Source organism: Macrotis lagotis, chromosome 1 (genome assembly GCF_037893015.1).
Source record: "Macrotis lagotis isolate mMagLag1 chromosome 1, bilby.v1.9.chrom.fasta, whole genome shotgun sequence".
NCBI lineage: Eukaryota > Metazoa > Chordata > Mammalia > Peramelemorphia > Peramelidae > Macrotis > Macrotis lagotis.
In genome coordinates this window covers 650268097-650285456 of record NC_133658.1, presented here as the reverse complement: position 1 = coordinate 650285456, position 17360 = coordinate 650268097, and the positions used below count along the sequence as shown (strand labels likewise).

The 17360-nt window shown below is 35.4% G+C and overlaps 1 protein-coding gene across 1 annotated transcript in view; it reads left to right on the top strand.

The window, feature by feature from the left end:
• Positions 1 to 17360, top strand: part of LOC141507571 (aldehyde oxidase 4-like) — a 159108-nt gene that overhangs the window by 127915 nt on the left and 13833 nt on the right. Inside the window, exons 24-28 of the mRNA XM_074215353.1 lie at positions 12203 to 12289; positions 12509 to 12700; positions 12930 to 13157; positions 15258 to 15353; positions 17077 to 17205. Coding sequence (XP_074071454.1) covers positions 12203 to 12289; positions 12509 to 12700; positions 12930 to 13157; positions 15258 to 15353; positions 17077 to 17205 — 732 coding nt within the window. The remainder of the gene's footprint in view (positions 1 to 12202; positions 12290 to 12508; positions 12701 to 12929; positions 13158 to 15257; positions 15354 to 17076; positions 17206 to 17360) is intronic.

The window sequence follows — 17360 nt, the reverse complement described above, 5'->3', positions numbered from 1 at the left end:
AAGTCTAAGAGGTAACAAGATTAGATAATAAGATATCTGTGTTTTTCTAAATTAAAGGGAATAGTCCTTGAACTTTGTTCAAACTCCACAGCTCCTTATCTGGATGCAGATGGCACTCTCCTTTGCAGACAGCCCAAAATTGTTCCTGATTGTTGCACTGATGGAATGAGTGAGTCCTTCAAGGTGGATCATCACTCCTATGTTGCTGTTGGGGTATATAGTGTTTTTCTGGTTCTGCTCATCTCACTCAGCATTAGTTCATGCAAATCCCTCCAGGCTTCCCTGAAATCCCATCCCTCCTGGTTTCATGACATACATATACCACAGTTTGCTAAGCCATTCTCTAAATGAAGGACATTTACTTGATTTTCAATTCTTTGCCACCACAAACAGGGCTGCTATAAATATTTTTGTGCAGGTAATGTTTTTACCATTTTTCATTGTCTCTTCAGGATATATACCCAGTAGTGGTATTGCGAGGTCAAAGGGTATGCACATTTTTGTTGCCCTTTGGGCATAGTTCCAAATAGCTCTCCAGAAGGGTTGGATGAGTTCACAGCTCCACCAACAGTGTAATAGTGTCCCAGATTTCCCACAACCCTTCCAACAATGATCGTTATCCTTTCTGGTCATATTGGCCAATCTGACAGGTGTGAGGTGGTACCTCAGAGAAGCTTTAATTTGCATTTCTCTAATAATTAATGATTTAGAGAATTTTTTCATATGGCTATGGATTGCTTTGATCTCCTCATCTGTAAATTGCCTTTGCATATCCTTTGACCATTTGTCAATTGGGGAATGGATTTTTGTTTTCAAAATATGACTCAGTTCTCTGTATATTTTAGAAATGAGTCCTTTGTCAGAATATTAGTTGTAAAGATTGTTTCCCAATTTACTACATTTCTTTTCATCTTGGTTACAGTGGTTTTCTCTGTGCAAAAGCTTTTTGATTTAAGGTAAATTGAAATCATCTAATTGTATTTTGGTGATGTTCTCCAACTCTTCCTTAATCATAAAATGCTCCCCTTTCCATAGATCTGACAGGTAAGGTAGTCCTTGATCAACTAATTTGCTTATAGTATTGTTTTTTGTCTAAGTCCTGTAACCATTTGGATCTCATCTTGGTAAAGGGTGTGAGGTGTTGGTCTAATCTAAGTTTCTTCCATACTGACTTCCAATTATCCCAGCAGTTTTCATCAGAGGGAGTTTTATCCTGGTGGCCTGACTCTTTGGGTTTATCAAAGAACAGATTACTATAATCATCTGCTGCTTTTACACCTAGTCTATTCCACTGGTCCACCACTCTATTTCTTAGCCAATACCAAACAATTTTGATGACTGATGCTTTATAATATAATTTTACATCAGGTAGGGCTAAGCCACCTTCTTTTGCACTTTTTTCATTAAGCTCCTGGCAATTCTTGACTTTATTTCTCCATATGAATTTACTTACATTTTTTTCTAACTCATTAAAGTAATTTTTTGGAATTTTGATTGGTAGAGCACTAAACAGATAGTTTAGTTTTGGTAGAATTATCATTTTTATTATATTAGCTCTACCTATCCATGAACAGTTGATATTTGCCCAGTTATTTAAATCTGATTTAATTTGTGTGAGAAGTGTTTTATAATTATTTTCAAAAAGATTCTGAGTCTGTCTTGGCAAATAGACTCCCAAGTATTTTATATTGTCTGAGGTTACTTTGAATGGGATTTCTCTTTCTAGCTCTTCCTGCTGTATCTTGCTAGACATATACAGAAAAGTTGAGGATTTATGAGGGTTTCTTTTATAACCTGCAACTTTGCTAAAATTGCTAATTGTTTTCAGTAGTTTTTTGGATGATTTATTGGGATTCTCTAGGTAGACCATCATGTCATCTGCAAAGAGTGAGAGTTTTGTTTCTTCCTTCCCAATTCTAATTCCTTCAATTTCTTTTTCTTCTCTAATTGCTGACACTAATGTTTCTAATACAATATTGAATAGTAGTGGTGATAATGGGCACCCTTGTTTCACCCCTGATCTTATTGGGAATGCCTCTAGCCTCTCCCCATTGAATATAATGCTTGTTGATGGTTTCAGATAGATACTGCTAATTATTTTAAGGAACAGTCCATTTATTCCTACATGTTCTAGTGTTGTTAATAGGAATGGATGCTATATTTTGTCAAAAACGTTTTCAGCATCTATTGATATGATCCTATGATTTTTGATAGGTTTGTTGTTGATGTAATTGAGTATACTAACAGTTTTCCTAATATTGAACCAACCCTGCATTTCTGGAGTAAATCCTACTTGATCATAATGTATTATCCTAGTGATAACTTGTAATTGTTTTGCTAAGATTTTATTTAAGATTTTTGCATCTATATTCTTCAGGGAAATTGGTCTTTAATTTCTCTGTTTTAACTCTTCCTCGTTTAGGTAACAGCACCATATTGGTTTCATAGAAAGAGTTAGGTAGAGTTCCATCTTTCCCTATTTTTCCAAAGAGTTTATATAGAATTGGAACCAATTGTTCCTTAAATGTTTGGTAGAATTCACTTGTGAATCAATCCATCAGGCCCTGGAGATTTTTTTTTAGGGAGTTCAATGATTGCTTGTTGAATTTCTTTTTCTGAGATAGGGTTGTTTAGATATTTAATCTCTTCTTCATTTAACCTGGGCAACATACATTTTTGTAAATATTCATCCACTTCACTTAGATTATTAAATTTATTGGCATAGAGTTGGGCAAAATAATTTTGAATTATGACTTTAATTACCTACTCATTGGTGGTGAGTTCACCTTTTACATTTATGATACTAGCAATTTGGTTTTCTTCTTTCTTTTTTTTTTTAAATCAAATTTACCAGGGGTTTTATCAATTTTATTGTTTTTTTCATAAAACCAACTTTTGGTTTTATTTATCAATTCAAATTCTTTTTGCTTTTGATTTTATTAATTTCTCCTTTAATTTTTAGAATTTCTAATTTAGTATTTAATTGGGTATTTTTGATTTGTTCTTTCTCTAATTTATTTTAGTTGCAGTTTTAGTTCATTGATTTCCTCTTTCTACAATTTATTCATGTAAGCATTTAGAGCTATAATATCTCCCCTGAGAGTCGCTTTGAATGAATCCCATAGGCTTGGGTATGTTGTTTCATTATTATCATTATCTAGGATAAAATGGTTAATTCTTTCTATAATTTTTTTTTGGTCCACTCATTTTTTTAAAATGAGGTTATTCAATTTCCAATTTGTTCTGGGTCTATATCTCCTTGGCCCAATATTGCATATGACTTTTATTGCCTTGTGATCTGAGAGAGTTGTATTCACTATTTCTGCCTATTTGCAGTTGATCATTAGGTTTTTATGTCCTAGTACATGGTCAATTTTTGTATAAGTTCCATGTACTGCAGAGGAAAAGGTATTTTCCTTTTTATCCCCATTCAGTTTCCTCCATAAGTCTACCATATCTAATTTTTCTAACAATCTATTTACCTCCTTTACATCTTTCTTGTTTATTTTATGATTTGATTTATCTAGATCTAAGAGTGGGATGTTGAGGTCTCCCACTAGTAGAGTTTTGCTGTCTATGTCTTCCTGTAGTTCTTTCAGCTTCTCCTCTCAGAATTTGGGTGCTGTTCCATTGGGTGCATATATATTCAGTATTGAAACGACTTTTTTGCCTATGGTACCTTTTAGGAGGATAAAGTTTCCAAGTTTCCTTCCTAATCTCTTTTTTTTTAGGTTTTTTTGCAAGGCAGTGGGTGGCTTGCCCAGGGCCACACAGCTAGGTAATTATTAAGTGTCTGAGACCGGATTTGAACCCAGGTACTCCTGACTCTAAGGCCGGTGCTTTATCCACTATGACACCTAGCCACCCCATTCCTAATCTCTTTTAATGCTATCTAGTTTTGCTGCTGCTTTGTCTGAGATAAGGATTGCTATCCCTGCTTTTTTTTTACTTCAGCTGAAGCAAAATATATTTTGCTCCAACCTTTTACCTATACTCTATATGTATCTCTCTGCTTCAAATGAGTTTCTTGTAAGCAGCATATTGTAGGATTCTGGTTTTTAATCCACTCTGCTATTTGCTTATGTTTTAGGGGAGAGTTCATCCCATTCACATTCAAAGTTTTGATTACTAATTATATATTGCCCTCTGTGCTATCTTCCCTCTGTTTGTATTTTCACCCCTTTCCCCCCTTTTATCCTTATTCTCAAGTATTTTGTTTCTGAATACTACCCCCTTCAGTGTGTTTGCCCTCCTATATCGCACCCTCCTCTTTCTTTCCCCTTTCCCTTTTTCCCTTTTCCCTTCCCTTCCTTTTGTTATTTCCCCCTTTCCCCCCACTCCCCTTCCCTTTCTCTGCCCCCTCCCCTTTTCCCCTTTTAATACTTGAAAGTTTAGATGTTTTATAAGTTACATGGCTATGTGTAGGTTGACTTTAAGCCAAGTCTGATGAGAAGAAGATTCAGGTATTTCTCATCTGCTTCCTTCTTCCCCTCTATTACCATAAGTTTTTTGTACCTCTTAGTGTAATGAGATTTACTCCATTTAATCTCCTCCCTCCTCCCATCTCTTTCCTGTCCCCCTTTTTAAGGAGGTAGTGATTTTTAGATCATTCTATTTAAGTCATAGAAAATTCTGAGTGTCTGTCCCTTTTAGTTGAGTATATTCTATTGAATAGAGTCAAAATTCTGGAGAGTTATTAGAATCTTTCTCCCAAGTGGGGTTAAAGCCAGTTACATTTCTTTAGGTAGCAGTCTCATGGATAGGTCATGAATGTCTGTCATTTCTGGCTAGGTATATTCTCTCTCTGTTAGTGTTACACTTCTCAAGATTTATGAGAATCTTTTTCCCTATGCTAGGATATAGTCAGTTTCAACTTACTGGATAGCATTTTTTTCCCTTTTATGCCCCCCCCCCTTTTTTACCTTTTCATGTATCTCTTGAATCTCCTGTTTGATGTCCAAATTTTTTGTTTAGCTCTGGTCTTTTCATCAGAAGTTTTTGGAATTCTTCCATTTCATTAAATGCCCATCATTTTCCCTGGAAGAGGAGGCTCAGCTTTGTGGGAAAGTAGATTCTTGGCTGCATTCCAAGCTCCCTTGCTCTTTGAAATATCTTCTTCCAGGCCCTTCAATCCCTTAATGTTGATGCAGCCAGGTCCTGTGTGATCCTTACTGTGACTCTTTGAAATTTAAATTGTTTCTTTCTGGCTGCTTGCAGGATTTTCTCTTTTATCTGATAGTTCTGGAATTTGGCCACAACATTCTTTGGTGTTTTCATTTTAGGATCTTTTTCTGGTGGGGATCGATGCACTCTTTCAATAACTACTTTGCCCTCCAAATTCCTGATATCAGGGCAGTTTTCCATCACTAGATCCTGTAATATTAAGTCCAGGCTTTTTTTCTCTTCAGTGTTTTCAGGAAGTCCTATAATTTTCAGGTTACCCCTCATCAATCTATTCTCGAGGTCAGTGGTTTTGTTGATGAGGTATTTTACATTTTTTTCTATTTTTTCTATTTTTTGATTTTGTTTAACTGACTCTTGCTGTCTCATGGAGTCATTTGTTTCTGTAGACTCCATTCTGTTTTGGGGGGAGGAGTTTTCTTCATTAACCTTTTGCAACTCCTTTTCCAGTTGGTCAATTCTACTTTTGAAAGAACTTTCCATTTGACCAACTGAGGTTTTGAGAGAATTATTTTCTTTTTTCCATTTGCCCAATTGAGGATCTGAGAGAATTATTCTCCTTTTGTATTTGTCCAATTGTACTTTCTAAGGTTTTGTTTTCTTGTTGCAATGTATTAATTGTCTCTCCCAAATTTTGAAGCTCCTTCCTTATTTCTTCAAGGAAGTCTTTCTGTGTTGAAAACCAGATTGTATTCTCCTCAGAGGTTCTAGGTCTTCCTGAGTTAGGGTCTTTCCCTTCCAAGAATGTTTCTATGGATACACCTTTCCGCTGACCCTTCTTCATTTTGCTAAGACCTTGACATGGGGAGGGGCTGGTTCACAGGGGCTTGGGATTGCTAAAGGCTTAACTCACTGAGTGCGATTTCTCTGACTGGCCAGTAGGAGGTGTTGGTTGCTTTCTCTGGATTGTCTGTGACCTTGATTAATGCCTTCTCCCTTTGCTTGAAGGGAGGAGTTGGAGCTATTGAATTCATTTGCCTTCAATCAATGGTGCTTTTTGCCCTGGCCTGAGGTCATTTGTCAGCTGGGCTGGTTCTTCTGCTGACACACCTGGGCCTGAGGCAGAAGTAGTCTGCATTTGTTTGTTATGGAAGGGGTCTGAGCTGTAATGGGACTCTGAAGTCAGACCAGAGGAGTCCAGGGATGGTGTCTGCAGCTCTCCTGCACTGGAAATCCCCCCCCCCCCCAGCCCTGTATGCAAGCTCCTGGGGGACAGCACCAACAGAAGTGCCTCTACTCCCTAGTTGACTCAAGACCCTGCCATCTAGCCCCACCCCTGATCCAGCAGGTTTGGCTCTCAGACCCTCAGGCCCCCGGCTCCAATTCAGCTGTTAATTTGGTTGATATGGGGCTGATTCTCCCTCTGAGCCCAGACTCACCAGCCTGAATTTGGCCATTGCTGCTGCCTGACACAAAATCCTTTGGTAGATGTTCTTTCTCCTGGCTTTTTTTGCTGGGTTTTGTGGGTCAGATTTCTTTTAAGAGGTTTGTTTCATGTGATAGATGAGGGAAAGATCAGGAGACTTTAGAACTATGCATGTCTTCTCTCCGCCATCTTGGCCGGAAGTCCCAAGTAATTTATATTGTTTGAATAAATGGGAGTTCTCTTTCTAGTTCTTGCTGCTCTATCTTGCTAGTAATATATATATATATATATAAATGCTGAGGATTTATGTGGGTTTATTTTATATCCTGTGACTTTACTAAAGTTGCTAATAGTTGATAGTGATTTTAGACGTAATTTTTTAGAATTCTCTAGGTATACCATCATGTCATCTGAAAAGAGAGTTTTGTTTCTTCCTTCCAAATTCTGATTCCTTCAATTTATTTTCCTTCTCTTATTGCTGAAGCTAACTTTCTAATACAATACTGAGTAGTAATTTTGATAATGGCATCCTTGTTTCACCCCTGATCTTATTGAGAATGCCTCTAGCTTATCCCCATTGCATCTAATATTTGTTGATGGTTTCAGATAGATGCTGCTAATCATTCTGAGGAACAATCCATTTATTCCTATGCTCTCTAGTCTTTTTAGTAGGAATGGATGCTATTAAAAAAGGCTTTTTCAGCATCTATTAAGATAATCATATGATTTCTGTTAGTTTTATTATTGATATAGTCAGTTATACTAACAGTTTTCCTAATATTTAACCAACTCTGCATTCCTGGGATAAATTCTGCTTGGTCATAGTGTACTATCCTGATGATAACTTGCTGTAATTGCTTTATGAAGATTTTATTTAAGATTTTTGCATTCATATTCATTAGCAAAATTGGTCTGTAATTTTCTTTCTCTGTTTTGACTTTTCCTGGTTTAGCATCAGCACCCTATTGGTGTCATAGAAGGAGTTAGCTAGAATTCTGTCTTCACCATTTTCCCAAAGAGTTTATATAAAATTAGAACCAATTGGTCTTTAAATGCTTGATAGAATTCATTTGTGAATCCATATGGCCCTGGAGATATTTTCTTGCAGAGTTCAATGATAGCTTGTTGAATTTCTTTTTCTGAGATAGGGTTATTTAGGTATTTAATTTCCTCTTCATTTAACCTGGACAACTTATATTTTTGTAAATATTCATCCATTTCACTTAGATTATCAAATTTTTTGGCATACCGTTGGGCAAAATAATTCCCAAATTATTATTTTAATTTCCTCCTCATTGGTGGTGAGTTCACCTTTTTCATTTATGATATTAGAAATTCTGTGTATTCTTTCTTTTTTTAATCAACTTAACTCAAGATTTATCAATTGTATTATTTTTTTCATAAAATCAACTCTTGTTTTTTTATTGGTTCAATAGTTTTCTTGCTTTTGATTTTATTAATTTCTTCCTTAATTTTAGCATTTCTAATTTGGTATTTAATTGGGGATTTTTGATTTGTTCTTTAAGATTTTTAGTTGCATGTTTAGTTCATTGATTTCCTCTTTCTCTATTTTATTCATGTAAGCAGTTAAAGATATAATATATCCCCAAATAACTGCCTTGACTATATCTCATAAGTTTTGGTATGTTGTCTTATTATTGTCATTATCTAGGATGAAATCATTAATTCTACCTATAATTTGTTGTTTGATCCACTCATTCTTTAAAATGAGTTTATTTAGTGTCCAATTAGTTTTAAGTCTTGTCTCTCCATGGCCTATTATTGCTCGTGATTTTTATTGCATTATGATCTGAGAAGAAACTATTCACTATTTCTGCCTTTTTGCATTTGATTATAAGGTTTTTATGCCCTAGTACATGGTCAATTTTTGTGTAAGTGTCATGTATTATAGAAAAAAAAATTATTCCTATCTCCCTTCAATTTTCTCCAAAGGTCTATCACCTCTAGGTTTTCTAACATTCTATTTACCTCCTTATCTTCCTTCTTTCTTATTTTATGTTTAGATTTATTTAAATCTGAGAAAGGGAGGTTGAGATCTCCCACCTGTAGAGTTTTGCTGTCTATGTCTTCCTGTAATTCATTCAATTTCTCCTCTAAGGATATGGATGCTATACCACTTGGTACATGCATGTTTAGTATTGAAATTACTTCATTGTCTACGGTACTTTTTAAGAGGATATGGTTTTCCTTCCTTATCTTTTGTTAATAAGATCTATTTAAGCAGCACTTTGTCTGAGATAAGGATTGCTCCCCTGCCTTTTTCATTTCTGCTGAAGCAAAATATATTCTGATTTAATCTTTTACCTTTATTCTATATGTATCTCTCCACTTCAAATGAATTTCTTATAAGCAGCATTTTGTAGGATTCTGGTTTTTATCCACTCTGCTATTCACTTACATTTTATGGGAGAGTTCATCCCATTCATACTGAAAATTATAATAACTAACTCTTTATTTCTTTCCATGCTCTCTTCCCTCTGTTTGTATTCCCCACTTTTTTAATTTATCCACATTTCCCAGAATTTTACTTCTGAATACCACCTCCTTCAGTATTTGCTCCCTTATATGTACCCCTCCCCAATCTTTCCCCTTTCCCTTTACCCCTTCTTCCTTCCCTCCCTTCTGTTAGTTTCTCTTTTCCTCCCCCCCATCTTCCTTTTCACTTTTAATATTTGAAAGGTAGGATACATTTCTTAACTTAACTGACTGTGAGTATGTTAATCCTTCTTTGAGCCAAATCTAATGAGAGTGAGATTTAGGCATTTCTTATCTCCTCCCTTCTTCCCTTCTATTACAATAGGTCCTTTGAACCTCGTCATATGTGATTTACCCCATTCAGTCTTCTCCATCCTCCTGTCTATTTACTGTTCCTCCCTTTTAAGGGAAATATTGTTTTTAATTCATTCTTTCAGAGTCACAGACAAGTCATAAGTGTCTACTATTTCTGGCTATGTATATTCTCTCTAATAGAGTTACAATTCTCAAGTATTATTAGAATCTTTCTCCCAGGGGCAGCTAGGTAGTGCAAGTGGATAGAGCGCTGGCTCTGGAGTCAGGAGTACCTGAGTTCAAATCCAGCCTCAGACACTTAATAATTACCTAGCTGTGTGTTCTTGGGCAAGCCACTTAACCCCATTTGCCTTGCAAAAAAAACCCTAAAAAAAGAAGAATCTTTCTCCCAAGTGGGGATATGGACAGTTTCATTTTATTTGATAGCAATTTTTTCTTTTCCTTTTTTTAAAACTTTTCATGTGTCTCTTGAGTCTCCTGTTTGAAGTCCAAATTTTCTGTTTAGCATCAGGAAAAGTTGGAAGTCTCCTTTTTTTCATTAAATATCTTTCTTTTCCCCTGGAAGAGAAAGTTCACTTTTTTAGGATAGTGAATTCTTGTCTGCATTCCAAGCTTCCTTGCTCTTTGGAATAGCATATTCCAAGTCCTTTGATCCTTTAAGGTTGATGCAGCCAGGTTCTGTGTAATCCTTACTGTGGTTCCTTGGTATCTAAATAATTTCTTTCTCACTGCTTGCAGGATTTTCTCTTTTATCTGATAGTTTCAGAATTTGACCACAGTATTCCTTGCTGTTTTCATTTTGGGATCCCTTTCAGAAGGATATGGATTTTTTGTTTTAATAACCATTTTGCCCTCTGGTCCCATGATATCGAGGGCAATTTTCCTTTAAAAGATCCTGAAATATTGATCCAGGCTTATTTTTGTCCTCAATGTGTTCAGGAAGCGCAATGATTCTTAAGTTGTCTCTTCTGGATCTGTGGTTTTGCTGATGAGGTATTTTACATTTTACATTTCCTTCTATTTTTCTGATTTTTTGGTTTTGTTTAATAGAGTCTTGTTGTCTCATGAAGTTTTTAGTTTCCATAGATTCCAGTTTTTTTTCTAAGAGAAGAATTTTCTTCATTTACCTTTTGCAACTCCTTTTCCATTTGCCCAATTGTGGTTTTGAGAGAATTATTTTCTTTTTGTACTTGTCTAATTTTATTTTCCAAGGATTTGTTTTCTTGCTGCAAGATGTTAATTTTCTTTTGTAAGGTGTTAATCTTCTTATGGGTTTCCTTTTCCCAGTTTTTTCCAATTGATTTTTAAACTCTTTCCTGATCTCTTCTAAGATGTCTTTCTGGGGTGGAGACTAATTCATATTGTCCTCAGAAAGTCTAGCTCTCTCTGAGTTAGGGTCTTTTTTCCTAAAGTAACTTTAAATGAACCGTCTTTTCCTATGGCTTTTCTTCATTTTCCTAGGATCTTGTGTTGGGGAAGGTGCTAATTCATAGACCTTTGGTTTTGAAAACCCTAAAGGATTTGCTCACTTGGTTTAGTAACTCTAAGTGGGCTGGCCAGTAGGTTGTGCTAGAGACTTTCTCTGGAGTGCTGTGACCTTCATTTGTGGCCCATTCCCTAGGTATGAGGGGGTGGGGAAACAGCAAGGTCTGAATTATCCTTGAACAATGTGTGTGGTACCCTTGGGCTATGTTGTTAAACTCCTTATTATCCAGTCAGTACTGAGAGAGATCTGCTGCTCATACCTGAGCCTGGGGAGGCACTAAACTGGAAAATATGGGGACTTGAGGCCATGGTCTTCCAGGTCAGTGGAGCTGACTAGGTTGATGTCTAGCTGCTGTGTTGGAGTTCTGCCTACTCACAAAGTCAAATCTTCTGGGGCTGTTCTCACCCAGATGCCCCTATGCTGGCTCTCTGTTCTCTGCTCCCAGCTGCATTCCCCTGAGACAGATCTTGTTGGTAGATGTTCTCTTTTGCTCTTTCTGGATTTTATGCATCTCAATTTTGTTAAGAGTTTGATTCATATTAGTTCTCAGGGAAAATCAGGAGACTATAGGACAGTGCCTTGCTCCACCATCTTGGCTGGAAGTCTGATTCTTGAATTTATATCTTTAATGTTATATCCTTATTTGCTTATTACAGGTCTCTGGTATTCTAGAATTTCAGTCAAAATAGTAAGTTTAGTAGAGGTTATTATATTATATTTAAAAAAAGAAGTGACATGATGTAAGAAGTTCTTTCTCCCTCTCTCCCTTTGTCTCTTTCATCTCTCTCTCTCTCTCTCTCTCTCTCCTTCTCTCTTTGTCTCTCTCTGTCTCTCTGTCTTCCATATATGTATAAATATATACATATATACATATATTTATATATCACTCACATAAGGAAAGTCTCTACTTATATATTATATGTTATATGTTATATATCTACATAGATCAAGGAAGAGAGAGAGAAAGAGAGAAAGAGAGAGAGAGAGAGAGAGAGAGAGGATGTGAGTAAGGGAGAGGGAACTTAAACCCAGAAGTAATAAAAGTCACTTATGGATGATCAAAAATCCATTCTCAAAACAGTTTCCATTTAGCAACTCAAGTTTCGTAGTTATCTCCCCACTCTTTCAGGACAGGAGCTCCTCTCTGAGTTCTCTTAGAGCAAAGAAGAGGCTTATATATCCAGTCCTCCACTAAAGCTTTGTAACTCATAATCTATGAGCCATTTATTGTAACTTATGATAACTATGTTGTGTGATTAGATACTTGTGATCATTATTTTTTATACTTCAAGGTTAAGCCATTAAATTCAAATATTTGAAATTTACAATTGACTGACATCCTTTTTAATATATTGTAGGTAGGATTCATGAAAAATGGCTTGATCAAAGCCGTGGATCTCCAATATTATATCAATGCTGGTTGTACTCCAGATGAGTCAGAAATGGTAAGTTTCTAGTAAAATAGATAAAGCATGACTCCACATTTCAGTAACTTACTATAATTTAGGAATATATCCATTCTTTTCACTCTGAATTTTGTTCTAATTATTCCTTTTTTTAACATTAATATATAATTACAACAAAAATATTTTCATTCCAGAGATCAGTTCAAAGTTCTAATGTTTCTATTTCTAATAGGTATTTACCATTTCTTTTTAATCTAGGTGTTAGATTTCATAGTGCTGAAATCTGAAAATGCTTATGATATTCCCAACTTTCGAAGCAGGGGTAGAGCTTGTAAAACAAATTTGCCATCTAACACAGCCTTCCGGGGATTTGGTTTTCCCCAAGGAACTCTGCCTGTTGAGAATTATATAACAGCTGTGGCATTCAAATGTGGCTTACCACCAGAGAAGGTAAACACTCAGTGATTGATAAGGATACAAATTAGGATTTAATGATCAAACAGAATAAAACTAGTGTGTATATGCACTGATGTGGAAACACACAATCAGTTTTTATAGATTCCCTTTGAAACTGTTTTTTTCCTTAGAATATTACTAAAGGTACATAATAAAGTATGACTTAACTATGTTATATTCAGTTTCTGCCTTCCTGATTTAATTGTCTTCTCTTCTCTTTCAGGTTAGGGACATGAACATGTATAAAACAGTTAACAAAACAGCTTACAAGCAACAGTTTAATCCAGAGCCATTGCTAAAATGTTGGAATGAATGCCTAGAGAAATCTTCATTCCAAAGTAGGAAAGCAGCTATAGAAGAATTTAACAAGAAAAATGACTGGAAGAAGAAAGGAATTGCTATTATTCCCATGAAATTTACAGTTGGAGTGCCTATGACATATGGAAGCCAGGTGGGGCATGAGAAAACCTATCATCATATAAAGGCTTTTTTCAAAATTGTTGAAGATAAACATTTCAATAGAATCTTCAAGCAAAAAGGAGGAAAAAAAGGTTTTAAAAGGAGAGAAAGTAAAGAAGGAAGAAAATTGGGGAAATCGGAAGGTGGGGAGGCAAAGAGACAGCAAGTTGGAGAGAAGAGTGAAGTCAGGACAAAAAGGAGGCAGGAATAAGAAGTCGTGAAGGAAAGATGGAAGGAAGGAGGAAAGAAGGAAAAATAAAAGGAAGAAAGGAAAGGACAGAGGGAGAGGACAATAACTATCATCACAGAGAATATGACTCCTTCCCTTCCAATCTTAGTTTCTCTATAGTAGGAGGGAGATCAGGTACTAGGTTCCACATATTTGGGGCTTTGTAAAGAATTATTGTGCTTTAAAAAGTTATGTCCATGAAATATGCCCCAAAGGAAAAACAGGCATTATTTAATATTAAATAAGTATGTTACTTTTTTCACTTTCCAAAATCACTTTCATACATATTAATTTATTTTATTCTCACTCCTGTCAGTGAGACAAAGTAGGTAGTATTTACTCCATTTTTATAGATGAGAAAACTGAAGCTCAGAGAAGTTATTATTCAATGTCCAAAGTAGAAGTCCTGTGACTAGTACGCTCAAAATTAAAACTCAAGCCCCAGTCTTCTAATTTAAAGCATTTTACATAGTTACCAACTCAATTCCTAGTTTTTTGTATCTTTCAGAAATCATCAGCAGCAGGGAAATAAAGTAGGGATGCTAAAGTCAAAATGCTTTTTGGGTGTTTTTTTTTTTTTTTTGGTAAGGCAATGGGGTTAAGTAGTTTGCCCAAGGCCACACAGCTAGGTAATTATTAAGTATCTGAGGTTGGATTTGAACTCAGGTTGTGCTCTATCCACTGCGCCACCTAGCTGCCCCTCAAACTGCTTTTTGAATCGAGAAGATAGTTGTGTTGTAGTGGAAAGCATTTTAGATTTGAAGATAGAGTACTCTGGTTTGAATCCTACTTCACTTGCTAGGTGACTCTGTAGTAGTTCTTTCACCTTGTACCTCAGTTTCCTGATGATGCCCACACGACCTAACTCACAAGGTTGTTGGGAGAATAAAATGAAGTAATATATATGAATTGATATAATTGTTGTGAGGGTTAAATGAGATAAAACAGCTAACATACTTCCCAAATCTTAATATACTACATAAATATTATACTTTGGAGTCAAAGTACCTAGCATGGAAGCTAAGCTCTGTCACATCCCAACTATATGACTTCATATAAACTACTCTTTTGTAGGGCTTTTTAGTTTCTTAATGTGTAGAATGAGGACATTGGACTAGATAAATGTTAAAGTTTGTTCCAACTCTAAATCTTATGACCCTATGAGATGGCATTGTATTTTTTCTCAAAAAAAAATGGATAGAATAATTCAACTCACAAGTGGATCATGTTACAAAAATTAATCGATAATTAGGTTTCTTAGAACTCAGCATAAGATACTCATTAGGTAGTTTCCAAGTTCTATTTGACCAAGTCAGAAATATGCTGTTTACCAAATGTTCCATAATTCCATTAATATATGTTTGACTTCCTCAAATCCTGGTACAAAGAATTTACTAAAAATGTAATAGCAAGAGAATATAGTAACATGCTACTGATAGTAACATACTGGTAGAAATGAATATAGGAAAGCTGCTTCTACTAGATCTTTATAAGATTTCCATCAGTGGGTGATGGGCAGCAACGGATCTTGCAGAGTATTCTCAGGGTGACAGAGGGAAAGGAAAAGAATGGGATAACTTTTAAAGGACATTCAGAGGCAGGAAAAAAGAGTCTGGTCCCTGGGTTTGGGGGGTGATCATTCATTCATGCATTTGTGTGAATCAATCCAGGCATTTCTACATTAAAAATTTCCTGTAGTCATAGAGATTATGGTTTTCTCCAGTAATAAAAAAGCGACAGACTGGTGTAGATTGCAAAATAAATATTTCCTCTCCTTGATCATTTGAGACAGAAGTTTGGCAGCATTTGTTTGCTTTTTCACCTCTATCTTAGCATAATTGATATTTGTTTCTTTTTTCCTAGGCTGCTTCTCTAGTTCATATCTATCAGGATGGGTCTGTCTTAGTGTGCCATGGTGGCTGTGAGTTGGGACAAGGTCTTCATACCAAATTAATTCAGGTGAGATGATAATCTCTGCTGTACAACGATACATTCATAAGACAAGAAAACTGATCCACATAATTGGGGTTGGATTTATCTTCTCTTTTTAGGAAAAAATCCAAATCTATTAGAATGTAGGTTTTTTTGAGGTCAAATATTTCATTTTATTTATTCTTATATATTTGACTAACACCTTGCACATAACAAATTCTTAATGATTTTTGCAGAATTGACTTTGGTTTATTAGAGAGCTATTCAAAGCAACATTATGCTAACTTATTAAATTAAAAAACATGGCTGATAAAGGATGAGAAATAAAATATGCTTTGAATTTATAATCTCATCATGGGAACCTGACCAGGTTTATAGTTTTGTGCTCATTCAAAAAAATTCACAAAATTCCTATTGATAGAGAAAACAAATAGCAATTTGGGAATTTTTCTCATTTTTCTGTGATTTAAGGATTTTAAAAATGTATTTATTTATCATTAAAAACAAATTAGTTCTATAATTGAGACTATAAAAGTGTGGAATTCTAGGTAGCATAAGAAGATAGAGTCTTGGACCTGATATCAGAAAGACCTGGCCTCAGTAAATTACTAGTTATGTGACCATGGATAAGTCACTTAAACTCTGTTTGCTTCAGGTCTTCTTGAGTGAAAAATGGAGATAATAATAGAGCCAGGGTTTTTATGAGGATCAAATGAAATGATAAGTGTTAGATACTTAGTCCAATGCCTGTTACATATTAAGTGTTATATAAATGTTAGCTAATATTATTGTTGGTTATTATTAAATCATTTTAACAGTCAGCTATAATTAATGATATTGCCCTCACTTAATTATATATTTTGCTTTTGGTTTACAACACATTGCTAAAGTCCCTATACTTTTTTTTATATGCATATGCAAGGAGACAAATGGCTATGAAATGACATATATAGTGCATCTGGTATACAACAACAATGTATTCTAGTGATCATTTGGTATTGAACCAGAAACACTCAATGACCATATCACTTTCAGCCCACCCAAACCTACTCCCCAGTAACATTTAAGTCTTTAATTTAACAATGAGAAGAAAGAAATTTTTTGAAAGCCAGACTGCTTGTATGAACTTTCATGGAGTCTCTTTTTGAATATTTAATTAAAGGCATCTTTATTCAGGATAATGAAAAGACATTTCCTTGTAATCCAGTTGATGACTTTATTTACAATGTCATTTAAGATTTCTATTCACCCTAATCTTTTACCCTGTTAACCCTTCTCTCAACATTCCTAGAAATGCCCCTCAGTTTAGCCATTCACCAGGCCTAACCCTCCATCCTGTATTATTGAAGACATTCATAAAATGGCTGAGAAAGAATGAAAAACAAAATATGCTTTGAATTGAAAATCTCATCATGGGAACCTGACCAGTTAATCTTCATGATATAGTTCTTTCCTACTGGCACTGTTTGTCATAGGAACAACCATTCTTGGAGGAGAACCCATCTCTAGCTGTGGATCTGAAGAAGTAATTCATCTATTCAAATTGTAGTTTAAATATAAGAATTATGCAATCTACAAACAAAAAACCCAGTCATTTCAAATATGAACACTTTTAGGAGAATATCTGTGATCCTGTTTATTATTTACTATTGAATAAATATACTTGGGTTTTGGGATTTGGGTGCTGAAAGGTATTACCATGAGTGTCGGTGAAATCAGAAATGTTTTTTTTTACTTGTGCTTTTCCCAGGTTGCTAGTCGAGAATTGAAAATATCATCATCAAATGTACACAGTGTTGACACAAATACTACCACGGTTCCCAATGCTAGCTATACAGCTGGATCTATGGGAACAGATATCAATGGAAGAGCTGTTCAGGTTAGATTTCTTTTTATCTTGAGTTCATAGCCCTGGAATAACTGTGCTCTTCCAAGGGGAAACAAGAATAGCATAAAGACTCTCTTTGAATGTTTCTTAAGAGTACCAATATCAGTGTGGCCAAGTGGCGGGTAGACCACCAGTCTGGATTCAGG